At 41.7% G+C, this 16,278-nt stretch overlaps 2 protein-coding genes across 2 annotated transcripts; both read left to right on the top strand.

The window, feature by feature from the left end:
* Nucleotides 1-8,538: 8,538 nt before the first annotated feature.
* Nucleotides 8,539-11,130, top strand: LOC129765534 (uncharacterized). Its single transcript, XM_055765936.1, has one exon. It carries the CDS (start codon nucleotides 8,539-8,541, stop codon nucleotides 11,128-11,130), a length of 2,592 nt encoding a protein of 863 aa, XP_055621911.1.
* Nucleotides 11,131-11,181: 51 nt separating this feature from the next.
* LOC129769245 (uncharacterized) lies at nucleotides 11,182-14,768 on the top strand. The gene is made up of 2 exons (XM_055771364.1): nucleotides 11,182-14,369; nucleotides 14,430-14,768. The coding sequence occupies exon 1, from the start codon at nucleotides 11,274-11,276 to the stop codon at nucleotides 13,914-13,916; it is 2,643 nt and encodes an 880-aa protein (XP_055627339.1). The 5' UTR covers nucleotides 11,182-11,273; the 3' UTR covers nucleotides 13,917-14,369; nucleotides 14,430-14,768.
* The last annotated feature ends 1,510 nt before the right edge of the window (nucleotides 14,769-16,278 follow it).

The raw sequence follows: 16,278 nt of genomic DNA on the forward strand, positions 1-16,278 counted from the left end.
CTTGGGAAATCTTTTCCCAATTCTGAAGCATGATTATTTCCACAACCACTTCAAGAACTGAGCCGTGAGCGGGATAAAAGCAGAAATTCAAGTAAGAGGTCCCTTTTATCCCCGAAAATCCCTTCCAACTATTTATCGGATCAGGTTTTATTGTTTTTATCTCTACACCAGCGCCGGTCCCGTGGATGGCGCTGGGAAGAACTTTCACGTGCACGTTCCGATCCCGGAGGAAGCAACTTGTTCGTGTGTTTCCCGTTCAGTAGATTTTTTGTTCATCCCTTCTCTCTTGAGGTAACTGTGAGTAGTGGGAACGCATCGCAACTTCTGCAGCAGTTATATATTTCTGGTCTTCTCCACAACACCCCTTTCCGATAGATGGTTCCTTTACAGGAAACGATTTTCCAAAGTGGTGGTCTCCGTCTCTCGCTCTCTATAAAAATCCTATCAGGGATGATTTGAAAATCTTTCTTCCGGAAACGGAAAACTTTTTCATTTTCTTCCCTCCGGTGCGATCTGCTTCCCCGCAGCTGAGGAGACAAAGTCGCTTGCAGTGGATTCCTCACAGTTTGCTTTGAATTTTATTTGAGGTGAAGCAGCGGTGTTTAAACTCCGCAGCGGATTCCAATATACTCCCCTGCGGGGTGGGCCAAATCCTCTGCCGAGGGATTTATTCCCATACAACAAGGAATACCAATTTTGATGATCTGGCAAGTCTCGGTCGGATTGATGAATATTTTCCTGATAAATTATTGTATTTTCTCATGAGTAAATTTTTCTTCGTCAAGTATTCGTTATATACTTACGAAAACATTGTCACCAATACATAACATGAAACTTTATGCTTTTCGCTGACTGCACAGAAGACCAATTGACCCGACGAAAAGTTTCGGTCTCTATGTAACTGAATTACATCAAGTCTGCAATAAACAATTTCCAACATCATCCCGTCCTGCCTAAAAACATAATAAAGATACGATGAATTAAGAGTCGAGCTATGCTTCGATATCCCGATGCACCGGCAAAAAACAACATCAACAGCAATAATTCTGGTGCAAACTATTGTAAAGTAGTCTATCGGAGGGGTAAGCCGGGCCCAGGGCAGAGCCGCGCGTTGGGTTGAGGAAGAGAAATGAGATAGGATAAAGTCCCGGCTGCTGGTCCTCCCGTGCACTCACTAGTCGCTGGTCGGATTGTGTGGGTTGGGTGTCGGGAATACGCGCGCACAGGCGTAAAAATCGTTGGGCCGTAAAATTGGAAAATCTGTCCTATAAAGTGTACTTTGGCAGTGTATTGCAGCATCATAAAGACGAGTTTGGACATCGCGGGAAATAATGGCGGAGAAGGGGACCAACTGGGCGGGTACAGAGCGCCGGGTGAACGCTATAAGTTGTTTACTTTTTCGCTACCCTACCTAGGTGTATGTCATATAAATAGCGGTTGTATGTAAATCGATTGTTTATGTCTTTGGGTTCAGTTTCGGTAGGGTTTAATTTTAAATTAGTATCTATTGTTTTTCTAATGTATAATCTATCTGATTTGGCTCCAGTCTGGTGGGATTCAATGGGTAATACTTTTATGGTTATTGAGCAAAGGAATTCTTTGGATTGTGAGAACCAATATTTGATCTATAAATTATGGAAATGAATCCATATGTTTCGGTCATATGATAATGATCGATCTATTGATCACAGCTTAAGATATCGGATTCAAGTTTCGATTCGAGTGCAGTTCTTCAGTTAAGATGGCCACGGAATGAATTGTTCACAAATATATATATTAAATTTTCTAATATAAAAGAGTTCAAAGTTTATTTCATAATTTGTTTGAAGCTGCGTATAGTGGTATAAATATATTAAGTTGGGGAAAAAGTTATCTATTATTTTCTCGATAGCTGGCTTTAGTGATCAGTATCTCGCGTAATATCGATCATAAAATTTCAGGTATAGGCTCGTTGCAAAGGTGACATTTCACACTAAAAAAAATCATTCGCTGTTTTTTTGTTTGTTCCGTTCAGTTTTATGTTACAGGGTGTCAACAATAGTGGTCAACAAAGAGAAAATTCGGTACATTTACACTTTTGTTTTTATAAATGCGAAAATGCTTTTATAAATGCGATACTGCAACAGTAAAATAAGTTTAACTTAATTTATTTTTCAAATTTTTTAATTTTTTTTTCTAAAGTTTGTTCTAATTTTTGTAGAGTTTTTTTTTCTAGTTTCTTCTTAATTTTTTATTTTTATTTTAGTGCAATATACTAAATTGGGATCTATACTGTCAACAAATGAACCGTTTGAAGCCAGCGGTTGTCCGGAAACTGTCTAACAGAAGAGGTTTTGTGTTCCATCAGGACAACGCAAGGCTACAGATTTCCGAGAGCTTGATTGGGATGTTTTTATGCATCCATCATATAGTCCGGACCGGGCACTAAGCGATTACTATCTTTTTCTCGCATTGCAAAACTTCCAAAGTGATATGAAATTAGGATGAAGAGAAGATTGTAAAAATCTATTGCTAGAATTCACCACCAATAAGGACCAAGACCTCCATGATAGAAACATTATGAAGCTACCATAGAATGGCAACAAAGGGCCTGGCCGCGTAAGGGAGTTTTTTTTTAGATTCAGAGATTCAGTACTATGAATTTTTTTGGGATTTAGAGATTCAATACTACTCTAATTCATATTTAAATGTGTTTCTACGGCTTTTTTAGACATTTGTGATATTTTTCAGATTATGTTTCAGTGTTGCGCGGTATAAAAAATATTTTTTATTTCCAAAGAGTCTGGCTGGGTAAGGGAGTGAAAAGTTCCCCGAACCAAATCACCAGCTGTATGGAAAATATTGTATAGGGTACTAAATGAAACATTTTGGCAGTAGTACACTATATTTGAGTCCTTATATGGTACACCATAGGATCTATGGTGAAAAATGCACCTTTTCGTTTTTTTTTCACGCCATTCTCAATAGCTTTGAGACAAAAATATGAAAAAAAATACTGAAAGTACATCTTACTTAGATATATTGATCAATATTTTCAAACAATTTTTCATCAGAAAATCAAACACTAAAAAATGTAAATTAATTTTTATTAATAAATCAAATTTTATTTTTTTTTTTATTTTGAGATTCTGTACTTCTCTAGTTTGTATTCAAATTTTTTCCTACGACTATTTTAGATATAAAGGGTGTATCACATCAAATTGCATCACAGAAAAAACGCTGTAGAAATTCGCCCAGTAGACCGATCCTTTTGAAAATTTTAAACAGTAAAATAAAAACTATTAAACAACTTTTGGCATTTTCTTTTTATTCATACTTCGAGCCCAAGCCCGTATGCTCGCACCTTCCTCTTTACCCCGTCTATAAGGTTCTGTACAACGTCAGGTTTAGTTTTTTTTGAACAGAAATCCATTTTCTCTTGAAGTCCGCCTCCGATTTGACAACTTTTGGGTTCTTCCGGAGGGCCTGCTTCATAATCGCCCAATATTTCTCTATTGGGCGAAGCTCCGGCGCGTTGGGCGGGGTCATTTCTTTTGGCACGAAGGTGACCCCGTTGGCTTCGTACCACTCCAACACGTCCTTTGAATAGTGGCACGAAGCGAGATCCGGCCAGAAGATGGTCGGGCCCTCGTGCTGCTTCAATAGTGGTAGTAAGCGCTTCTGTAGGCACTCCTTAAGGTAAACCTGCCCGTTTACCGTGCCGGTCATCACGAAGGGGGCGCTCCGCTTTCCGCAAGAGCAGATCGCTTGCCACACCATGTACTTTTTGGCAAACTTGGATAGTTTCTGCTTGCGAATCTCCTTCGGAACGCTGAATTTGTCCTCTGCGGAGAAGAACAACAGGCCCGGCAGCTGACGAAAGTCCGCTTTGACGTAGGTTTCGTCGTCCATTACCAGGCAATGCGGCTTCGTCAGCATTTCGGTGTACAGCTTCCGGGCTCGCGTCTTCCCCACCATGTTTTGCCTTTCGTCGCGGTTAGGAGCCTTCTGAACCTTGTATGTACGCAGGCCCTCCCGCTGCTTGGTCCGCTGGACGAATGAGCTTGACAAATTCAGCTTATTGGCGACATCCCGGACCGAACTTCTCGGATCACGTCTAAACTGCTTAACTACGCGCTTGTGATCTTTTCCACTGACGGAGCATCCATTTTTGCCGTTCTTCACCTTCGATGGTTAGATGGTTAGGTTCTCGAAGTATCGTTTTAGTACTCTGCTGACCGTGGATTGGACGACTCCCAGCATCTTACCGATGTCCCGATGTGACAAAAAAAATTATATATGTTTTCATGCATTTCGAAATTTGGAAAAAAAATGAGACCCAATTTTACTCTAATTTTTATTTAAATGCGTTCGCGTGAGTTGTTTTTTTCCACATGTTGGCTATTGGAAATTTTTAATTTATTTTGAATTTAGAAACCCATTACTGCTCTAATATTTTTTTAAATTTTGTTTTTCATGTGTCTGAATTCTGTCGGCATGTTTAGAGCATTACGCTGTACAATTGTTTTTCTCGTATCTGAAAATATATGAGATTATCTTTATATTGGATTTAGATGGTTTACCAAATTCATAAAAGTGGGCAGTACGATAGAGCTCTGTGGGAAAAAAAATAAAGTTCTTGTGCAAAGATCATTCGGATTAATGAAAAGAACGCTTTAAAAACACCGAATTATTTTTTTATTTTTTTTATTTTAATCTTACAATTGAAATGGTGCGATGGTTGTTTATTGATTTTTTTTTTTCATGCTTCGGAAAGGGAATTATTCATCATCAAGGACGAAGGTGTAATTTTTCATTCAAACTGAAATATCTGAAGGTCCCACAGGAACGTTCTTGGAACCGAATAAAAGCTGATTGATAAGGCTAATTGAATTTGCTGTTGAGTTGGTTGGCAAAAAATTGGGTTAGTCTAGAATATTCTTGAAAAATCAAAGTAAAATCGATTTTAAATTTCTTCCCGTTATGGTTGCCCGCTACACCAACATTTACCAAGAAAAAATATGTACGAAAAATATTCTAATACCTGAAAGTTGTAGCTTCAAAATGATGCGCCACCCATCGATATGCGTTGATCTATCACGATGATACAGCATGTCAAAAATCACTTGAAATTTCCGACTTCGCATTCTGTTCCTATAATTTTTTTGTCGAGTGTATATGGTACTACTGAAAATATGAAAAAAAATTTTGAACCGCGCAGCACTGAAAAAAATCAGAAAAAAATCACACATATCTAGAAAAACCGTAGGAACACATTTAAATATGAGTAGTACTGAATCACTAAATCACAAAAAAATCAAAATCGCAATATTTTTTAGAACTTCAATCATTTTATCAATTTTTATTTGATAATTTTTCTTGATACACCGTAGAAAGATGCACATTCAGTATTTTTTTTTTTTCAATTTTTATCTCAAAGCTTTTGAGGATGGCGTGAAATGAACGAAAAAGTACGTTTTCCACTATAGAACCTATCTTAAACCACATAGGGGTTCAAATAAACCTCCAAAATTTCTTATTTAATATCCTCTCCAATGACTTGGTTTGGGGGCACTTTTTACTCCCTTGCCCGGCCATGCCCTTTTGCAACAAAACGGTGCATTTTTGACCCAAATCGGACAATCCGAAGCATACTAAAAATAGTTTTGAATTTCGTCCTAAAATAATGGATTACTTTTTCCCCAGCCTAATATATGGTGTATTTTGTAATTCCGAACAGAACAGAAGATTTTTTTTTCTCTTATTGAAAGCCTGCCGTCAAATAGAATCGGAAGACTTAGTAACTCACTCAGGGAACACCTCAGGTGGCACTTCGGACTCAGTAATTGTTGCCTGTGCACCCGTGGCCGAGTGGTTAGCGTCTCACATTATCATGTCGGGTGTTCGGGTTCGATTCCCGTTCTGGCCGGTGGATTTTTCCGTCAAAGAAATTTCCTTCGACTTGTACTGTGGTCACGCGTATTCTAGAGCTTGCTTGGAGGTAAAATTTATTTACTTTCACTTCGTCTTAGATTTAAAAAAAAACATCTCACAGACTGACAAATCTTAAATACTACCTAATATTCCTAATTATACGTTTAAAAACACATTTAGATACATTAAAATCGAAGTGACATTGAACTTCATTAAACGCACGGAAGCAGCTGGACAAAGGACAGTTTTGCCCGTACGACGTTGTATGCGGCCGTATCGCCAATAGCTGTCTTTCGCGGAGATGTCTGGCGGGAGCGTAAAACCGTATCTCGCTGATTAACTCCGCACAGTCGATGTTTCCGGACAGTAAATACATTCGGAATACATTCAAGGCGTGTTATTTGGCTTAAGAAATCTCAATTAAGTATTAATAAATGACGCTAGTAATTGCATACGTTGAGACGGCAAAAGTTCCACAGGGAACGTTAACGCCATTCAAGAAGAAGAACTGTTGCCTGAGGAATTTGATAATCTTCTTGAACAGTGACAATTTGTTAATCCGTATATTCATGGTTTCGCACATCAATACAGAAAATTATAGGATATATACCTTTTAACAGTTCTCCCAACTCTGATTGCGTGATCGAAAATATGTGATTTAATTGTAAAATTTTCGGTATACAGCATTTCCATTGGAAAATATAGACTAAAAAATATAGGAAAAAGGAATAGGAAATATTTTGAAGGATACTTTTGTAACCATTTTTTTTTTGTTACATTTTCTTAAAAAAACGAGAAATTAAATAAAAAAAACTGCTTGTACGATAAAATTATCCTCTGTTAATGATTCAACCGTATGTTACATCCTGAATTCGATAGTTGATACAAAGCAGCATCGAACAAATATTGACATTTGAATGTGTCATACATGGAGTTATTATATACACACACGTATTGCTCAAACGCGATGCACAAACTAATTTTGAAAATTTTGATCCAAAAAAGATGAAAACAGTACTGCCTTCTTAGTGAAATCACCCAACAATTCTCTGAAATCATAGCTCCTTTTCGTGTTTTCTTTGAAAAAATTACAACTTATCCAAATTTTATCTAAAGACGAGATAGCGATATAGTGAATTCGACAAAGTTTCAGATCTTATTAAAATATGAACTTTGGCAAAGACGTTCACTTTCTATCTTTTATAGCTTTAAGGATCGGGAAAAAACTCTTTAGCATCTGAATCTTTTGAAAGCCTTTTTCTCAAAAAAAAAGTGTCGATTTTTCAATAAACAGGAAATAATCAAATCATCTAATCAAAAGCACTCTCTATTGCATTGATCTTGTTCCGTCATGAACCCATTAAATTATATAGATTAATTGAAAAAAAAATCTGATAATGATTCAACAATTGGTTTCTGCCTGTAGAAGAATCAGACTGATTTTGCCAGCAAGCTTAATGAAGCATTCAAAATGTTAACATTATGTTTATAAAAAAAAATCAGGAGGACTTTGGTGAGAATAAATCGATGTACCGCTCCGAATCGTTTTTCGGACAGCTTTATATTTCGGACACTCTGTAATAATAACTTGCTTAATGCCCTGATGATATAAATAAAGGGTTACTCTAAAGAATCAATTGTGATAATAATTTTATAGTTATTGTTCACGCAACGCGTAGTTAATGGACGAGCCAGACTACTCGAATAGGTCTAGATAGCATACTCTTTCTAACGTATCATTCTTCGCAGCCCATCGCAGCATCCGGTTGTGATCTGCCGATCTTTATCAAAGGCTCACGAACATTTTTCTATTGTGTTACCCACCGCTTTGCGATATAAAACCGATAGGAATAGGCAAATCGGTCTTAGTCTACATTGGAAGGTCAAATATACAACAGTTTTCATCACTCCGAATATCGTTACATTATACTCGAAGGAGAATAAAGTTGTTTCGTTCCAATCTCCAAATCAAAGGCACTGATTCCCAAAGTCCGAAAGGTGATCGCGGTAACATAAAAAATTGGTCCTTCGAACCGGATCAAGGACTCTTGGGATCAGTGTTTGCGATTCGCGGTCTGTTCGGAGTGAATTCACAAGTGAAGTGTTAAAAAAGACTTATGTACCACGGACGGTACTTGATGTGAAACTTTAGCGACATTAGAAATAACTGAAGAAAGAAATTAGTGTCGCGGAATCGAACTGTGAGCGAATAATAATTATTCAGTGGTATCTTATTACCCGAAAAAAGTGCCAGTGGAACAACATCCAGCAAGAAGCGCGGGTCCTTTGTGAAGTGTGCGCTATTCATCTATTCATCTATTCATCCCATTATCATCTCGAGATTGAATAACCGGAGGCTTGGATACCGCCGCGTGGCGTGGCTTGGGTTTCTCTCTTTACCCCGACGGAGACTGTAAGTAGATTTGCATGTGATCCAAAAGGATAGAGATAACATAAGTAAGTTTCAGTTCGCTGGCTTACTGAATTTTTCGCAATTCTTGCATGACTTAAGTGGTACGGACGTGAGTAGGTTTTGATGAATTTTGGGAGTTGGTTGGCAAATTGGCAAGCACGTGTGTGACACGCGGTTCTAATCGATTGTTCTAGTGCAGTTTACTAGTCAAGATGGCGACTGAATTTAAGAAGCTTTCCCGTCAGGAGCGTTTTTGCATAGATTCTCTCAAAAATTTGGAAAGATCCATAGGAAAATACAATGAAGAGACGGATAAGAATATGCTAGGAGCGTGGAAAGAATATTTAGAGGAGATCAACGACGAGTTTAAGCGTGTTAGGTTAGAGTTGGAGTCATCCGATGAATTTCAAGGAGCACTAAGACAATCAATCAAAAAGGAAGAAGGTTCCGATGGATCGATCGAAAATCTATATCAATCCGCACGCGCTGAATTTGAGCTCACTTACCTGAAATTCAAAGGATTTCTAGTTTCGAATATACAAAAACCTTCATCATCTACCGCAATGGTCGTGCAATCCGCTACAAATACCGTACATTCGCGGGTGAAATTTCCGGAAATAAAACTTCCGCATTTCGACGGATCCATTAGGAAATGGCCCACATTTAGGGATACTTTTAAATCGTTGATCGGTTCCGCACCTCAGCTCAGCAATGTGGACAAATTTTCGTACTTAGTCTCATCTTTATCTAAAGAGGCTAAGCGTGTGATCGAAGTAATTGAGGTTACATCAGCCAACTATTCTATCGCATGGGAATTATTAGAAAAGAGGTACGAGAACAAATATCTCCTAGTAAAATCATATGTTGAAGCTCTTTTTATAGCAGAGCCTATGAGAAAAGAATGTTTTGAATCTCTTAACAGGCTGATCGATGAATATGAGCGAAATCTGAAAATTCTCGAGAAGTTGGATGAGCATCCGGATGACTGGAGTACTATTCTCGTATTCATGCTCAGTTCTCGTCTAGATCCCGTAACCATCCGTAATTGGGAGACACATCGGAAGTCAACAAATATTCCTACGTACAATGAACTCGTCGATTTTCTGCGCGGTCATAGTTTGGTCCTTCAGTCTGTTGCCGCCTCTAAGCCTCGACTATCCGATCCTCCTCGTATGTCTTCCGTATCTCGTTCCAACACTTTCAAACTAACGTCTGTGCATTCAGCCGTGTCGCCGTCGCAGAAAACATGTCCTTTCTGCAAGAAGTCACCTCATTCACCGTTCCAGTGTGAAACTTTTCGCAAAATGACCGCTACTGAGCGGTACGGAGCCACCAAGAAAAATTCGCTCTGCATTAATTGCCTATCGTCATCTCATCTCGTCAAGAGCTGTTCTAGTGGAGCTTGCCGTGTGTGTAATCAAAAGCACCATACGATGCTGCATCAACGAACCAATCCGCCAAATAGCCAATCAAACCAACCCCACCAATCGAAGCTTCCGCCATCTGGTTCGCAGTCATCCTCCTCGTCCTACACTCCAGCAAACCAATCACAGTCGTCTCACTCAAGCAATCTACATACGTCTCCTGAGAACCCAGCCCCCACCGTCTCTGCAATTTCGACAAGCCACTTCTCATCAGCACCCAACGAGCAACAGCATATCGTCCCAACAACGGTGTTATTGTCAACCGCACTAGTGAAAGTTTTTGATGCTAGTGGACAGTTCCTGTGGGCCCGAGCTCTTCTGGATTCAGGGTCGCAGCTTAACTTCATATCGGAGCAGCTTGTCCAAAAATTGAAGCTGAATCGTGCAAGGGAGTTCATCCCAATCAGTGGTGTTGGACTTTCGTCTACTTTATCCAAATATTCTACTACCGTTCGTATCCAGTCCCATCACCCTGGTTTTGATACCAGTTGGAAATTCCACGTTCTTCCTAAGATCACGGTGGAATTACCAAATCAGGTCGTCGATGTGTCAAGCTTCAAGTTTCCTTCGGACATCGTGCTAGCGGATCCTTCATTCGGTCAACCCGGTCCAATAGATTTAATTTTCGGCGTAGAAAACTTCTACGATCTCCTAAGGGATGGTCAATTACAGAACGGTCACGGAGAACCTATTCTTCAAAACACTGCACTAGGATGGTTGGTGTCTGGAAAGGTCAGATCTGGAAGGATAAAATCATCAGTCGTCAATCTCGCTTGTTCAATAGCCACAGTCGAGGAGCAGCTAGCTCGGTTTTGGGAAATCGAATCATGCCGCACTACCAGTACGTTCTCATTGGAGGAAGCTGCATGTGAGGAACATTTCGCCAGAACAACTTTCCGAGATCCTAATGGTCGTTTCGTCGTCGCTTTCCCTAAACGGGAATCAACTTTTTCCAAACTCGGGAGTTCGAAAGAAATTGCTACTCGTCGTTTCTTATCTTTGGAACGAAGACTTCTCGCTAATCCTGCCCTGAAGGATAATTATTCAGCTTTCATTCGTGAGTATGCGGAGCTCGGACACATGGAGATGGTAGCCAACCCTGACCCACAACTACCAACATACTATCTACCCCATCATTGTGTCGTTCGACCAGACAGCATTACCACGAAGTTGAGAGTGGTATTCGATGCATCATGTCCAACGAATACTGGGGTGTCTCTTAATGATACCCTCATGGTTGGTCCGCAGATACAAGACGATCTGGTTGCCATACTCCTTCGATTTCGATTTCCTCAGTACGCTATCATCTCGGACATCGAGAAGATGTACAGACAAATCAGGATGTCTCTCCTCGATCAGCAACTCCTACTGATTCTTTGAGAGAGTCACCTTTGGAACCTATAAAGACATACCGACTGACCACAGTAACATATGGTACTTCATCGGCCCCGTACCTCGCGACCAAATGTTTACAGCAACTCTCGGAAATTGGATCCAAGAGCCATCCTGTAGCTGCGGCTGTAATGGGCAAGGATTTTTATATGGATGACTTACTCACAGGTACCAACACTGCTGAAGAAGGTCAAGCGCTTATCCAACAGCTTCTCCAGCTGACGCAATCAGCAGGGCTACAGCTTCGTAAGTGGGCTTCTAACAGCAAAGAAATTCTGCAGGCTGTTCCCGAAAACCTGAGGAATGAACGCACATTGCTAGATATCGAGCCCTCTTCGTTGGTAAAAACTCTCGGCCTACAATGGGATACCCACGCAGATGAATTTCGTTTCGAGGTACCGCAGCACGGCAACAGTTTACCGATCACTAAACGAATCGTCCTTTCCGATATCGCACGGCTTTTCGATCCCCTGGGGCTGGTCGGTCCAGTGGTGGTGCAAGCAAAGCTGTTCATGCAGGAACTTTGGAGAGAAGGGAAGGCCTGGGATGACGAGCTCAACGATTCTGCTCAACGCAAATGGATAGAATTTCGTGACAACCTCGAAGGCCTCGGAAAGCTTAGTGTTCCACGGTGGGTAACGGCCACGTCGTCAGTCGTATCATTGGAGTTACATGGCTTCTGCGATGCCTCTACGCATGCATATGGCGCATGCATCTATGTGCGGGCAGTTTCGACGAACGGAGACATATTTACCAACCTCCTAACCGCAAAGTCCAAGGTTGCTCCACTTGGAAACTCCATGAGAAATCCAACGGTATGTCTGCCCCGACTCGAGCTCTCTGCGGCTTTGCTTCTCAGCCACCTTTTCGAAAAGGTTGAGTCTAGCGTGAATCTTCAAGTAAAATGTTTCTTTTGGACTGATTCGACGATAGTATATTATTGGCTGTCCTCTAGCCCATCGCGTTGGAAAACATTTGTGGCAAATCGGGTCTCGGAAATCCAGCAATTAACGGCTAGAGGCATCTGGGGACACGTGCCTGGTTTGGAAAACCCCGCTGATGTCGTTTCCCGCGGTATGTCTCCGGAGGAATTGAAGGATTTCACCGCCTGGTGGAATGGACCTGATTGGCTTCGCCAACCGTCTCGATTTTGGCCATCAATTAGCGCTCCAGTACATCATGAACTTCCACCGGACCAGTTGGAAGAAAGATCCATAGCGTTACCGGTTCAACTCCTACCTCCCAACGAACTATTTTTATTATATTCATCGTTCACGAAGCTCCTGCGTATTTCTGCACTGATACGCCGATTCATACACAACTTGAAGTCACGAGACCGAGAAGAGCGACGTAATGGACCCATAACTACGGCTGAACTTCGTGAGGCAACAGAAAACCTCGTTCGAATCGCACAGGAAGAACGGTTTACTCAAGATTTTAAAGATATATCTGGCGATGGACAGGTCAAGAAAAATTCGAGGCTGAAGGCTCTTTCTCCGCTGATAGCCAACGACATATTGCGCGTCGGGGGTCGGCTGCGAAACGCTCCAGTAACGTATAACCAGCGTCATCCGATGATCCTCCCAGATCGACATCCGTTGACTGAGCTGATCCTAAGGTTCTATCATCTTAACCTTCTCCATGCTGGACCTCAGTTAATGACAGCAGCGGTTCGGGAACGATTTTGGCCGCTGCGTGTTCGCAATCTTGCACGACAGGTAGTGCATTCATGTATCAAATGTTTCCGTTGCAAGCCAGAGGTCATGGAACAACTCATGGGGGAATTGCCATCAGAACGTGTAACACCAACATTTCCGTTCCTACGAACGGGAGTCGATTACTGCGGACCTTTTCACTACCGTCCGATACAACGAGGAACTCCCGTTAAATGTTATATCGCCATTTTCGTATGCCTAGTAACGAAAGCGGCTCACGTTGAATGTGTTACAGATCTATCAAGCCAGGCATTCATCGCCGCATTGCGACGCTTCGTTGCCCGACGGGGCAGGCCAGAACTGATCGAGTGCGACAATGCCCTAAACTTCAGAGGAGCCAAGCGAGAGCTCGATGAGCTCACTCGGTTGTTCGAAACCCAACAACATCAACACCTCGTAACCAGTAGCTGTGCCAACGACGGCATTGCCTTCAAATTCATACCTCCGAGGTCTCCAAACTTTGGAGGTCTCTGGGAGGCTGCCGTAAAGTCTCTCAAGAAACATCTCCGCAGTACTCTTGGGAACGTTATCCTCTACCTAGACAGTTTCTTGACTCTGATCACCCAAATAGAATCCTGTCTCAATTCTCGTCCGCTTACACAGCTCTCGGCTGATCCTAACGACCTGGAGGTGCTCACTCCTGGGCATTTCCTGGTCCATCGTCCGCTTGTCGCGGTCCCTGAGCCTAGTTTGGAAGGCATCCCGATGAACCGTCTCGACAGATGGCAGCAAACACAGGAGTACGTCCGTCGAATTTGGAAGCAGTGGCAGACAGACTACCTCTCTGGGCTGCAACCTCGGACACGTTGGACCCAGCGCCGGGACAATGTCAAGCTGGACACGATGGTTCTCTTAAAAGACGAAAATCTTCCGCCGCTCAAGTGGAGACTAGGGCGGGTGACACAGATATTCAGAGGCGATGACAACAATATTCGGGTGGTAACGGTCCGGACGAAAGATGGCGAGTTTCGGCGTTCCATCACCAAGATCTGCGTGTTACCCACTTACCAACCTAGCGGAGATCTAGCATCATCCGCTAACCTTCAAGAAGGAAACTAGGATCCTTCCAACGATCGCAGTACCACTGCGCAACGCCGGGGGGTCAAATGACCTCCCATCCATGTAAGTCTGTATTTTATATTGAATTTCAAAAAAAATAACGGAATGTTCTTTCTCCATAATCACCTTCGACGACGATACGTGCTGTAACTGATAAATCCGAGCCGTCAATGAGCAAACACCTTCTACCGGTTAAATGCCAATCCGATCGCATCCACTATATGTCGGAGAGACTTGTGGTTTTGCAACAGGAGAAGCGAAAACCATGGGAAGACACTCAGAATGACCTCGGAAACAACCCCACATGGAAGGATGACTCGTCAATGGAATCCACCCCAATCAAGCCTGCATCAAAGGAATTGTCACTCAGCGATGCACAACTACGCTCAGCAGTTGGTGCCAACGGTCATCGTCCGATTTTCGGACCCGCGGAGGCCGGTTGCCTCCAACCCAGTTAAGTGTTTGTTTTTTATTCAATTACTCTTGAAAAAAGCCGTCTATGTTCTATTCCAGAGAATGCAGCCACCCAGGATACGGAGGAGTACGACGAAGTGACGATGACGATCCATCCATTCCACCCAACGCAAACTGATGCTCAAGGTCAGGATGTGATCTCGAAAACGCGAACGGTCAAGGCCGTACCAGACCGACGATGAGTATACAACCGAAGACGACATCAGACGCAGCATGATCATGCATACATACGGAGGTGGAGCAGAGCATTCCAGCAGTGACGTCAGAACAACATTAAAGCATAATGCAATGAAGTGAATTCCAATCCTTAATATTTTATAGAATCATTCTAGAATAGATGTAGGGAACGTTTATATAGTTAATCGATAGATCGGCATCTGCCACCAAAGGATAGTAGATATGTTTCAGTTAAAAAGACGCCTTTATCACGGTGGCCGGTATGTTCACGCAACGCGTAGTTAATGGACGAGCCAGACTACTCGAATAGGTCTAGATAGCATACTCTTTCTAACGTATCATTCTTCGCAGCCCATCGCAGCATCCGGTTGTGATCTGCCGATCTTTATCAAAGGCTCACGAACATTTTTCTATTGTGTTACCCACCGCTTTGCGATATAAAACCGATAGGAATAGGCAAATCGGTCTTAGTCTACATTGGAAGGTCAAATATACAACAGTTTTCATCACTCCGAATATCGTTACATTATACTCGAAGGAGAATAAAGTTGTTTCGTTCCAATCTCCAAATCAAAGGCACTGATTCCCAAAGTCCGAAAGGTGATCGCGGTAACAGTTATATTATATCACGACATTTAGCATTTCAAGTTATAATTACAGAATGTCGGAAATATTATTCAGAACGGTACACTTAGAAACAAATTTACAAAAAGGTTTTTCTGGGGTCGGAAAAATCGAAGAAAAAAAACAATTTAAAAAAAAAATTTCGAGTACAAAGAATCGATCTGTAAAATCTAAAATCGATCTTCTATGAATCAATCCATGACCACCCAATCCTAATTAGATGAAACATTATCATACGCCAACAACGAAACTGCATCAATTTTGCAGTTTTACAGTTTCAAATAATCACAGCTGGTAGATGTTGGTTTCTGTGATTTGAGATTTCTAGAAAAGAATAAACTCATCGTCTCAAATTTATTTCCTACAGCTTAGGGAATCGACGACAACCTATTGAGTATTTCCCGAGGTGCCGAGGTGTCCGTAAGATTCCTTTCGTTCCACCATTTTCCATAAATCCGCTCTTATTGGGAAATCCCGGCCAAAATATTGAAGTCTTTGGCAGATAGAGTTGCTGAATTCCGGTGAAAGAGGTGGCTGGAGAGTTTTTCATTTCTTGTCAGGCCTCTTGAAGCCTGAAGGATCTGCGTATTAGTAAATCTGCACGATAAATTCGCCTGCTCATGCGCGATGCTGAACATGGGCCAATCTTCTGGAAGCTCTGAATATATCGGCTAGAGCTTTTTATTTTAAAATTGACTCCTCTTTCCAACTCTCTCGCTGTTACTCATCGCGACTACAGAAAAGCTTGTGTAAAACTCCCCAGATGTCGCTCTCATTTTCTTATCATTACTATATGTGGCCTAACAGACTTTTCTTTTTCACTCTACTCAACTCCATTATGCACCCGTGGCCGAGTGGTTAGCGTCCCACACTATCATGCCGGGTGTTCGGGTTCGATTCCCGTTCTGGTTGGGGGATTTTTCGTCAAAGAAAATTCTTCCGGCTTGCACTGTGGTCACGCGTATTCTAAAGCTTGCCACTCTAGAGTAGTACATTCAAGGCGTGTTATTCGGCATAGAAATCTCAACCAAGTATTAATGAACGACGCTAGTTAATGAATACGTTGAGACGGCAAAAGTTCCACAGG

The sequence above is a fragment of the Toxorhynchites rutilus genome, chromosome 2 (assembly GCF_029784135.1).
Source record: "Toxorhynchites rutilus septentrionalis strain SRP chromosome 2, ASM2978413v1, whole genome shotgun sequence".
Taxonomy (NCBI): domain Eukaryota; kingdom Metazoa; phylum Arthropoda; class Insecta; order Diptera; family Culicidae; genus Toxorhynchites; species Toxorhynchites rutilus.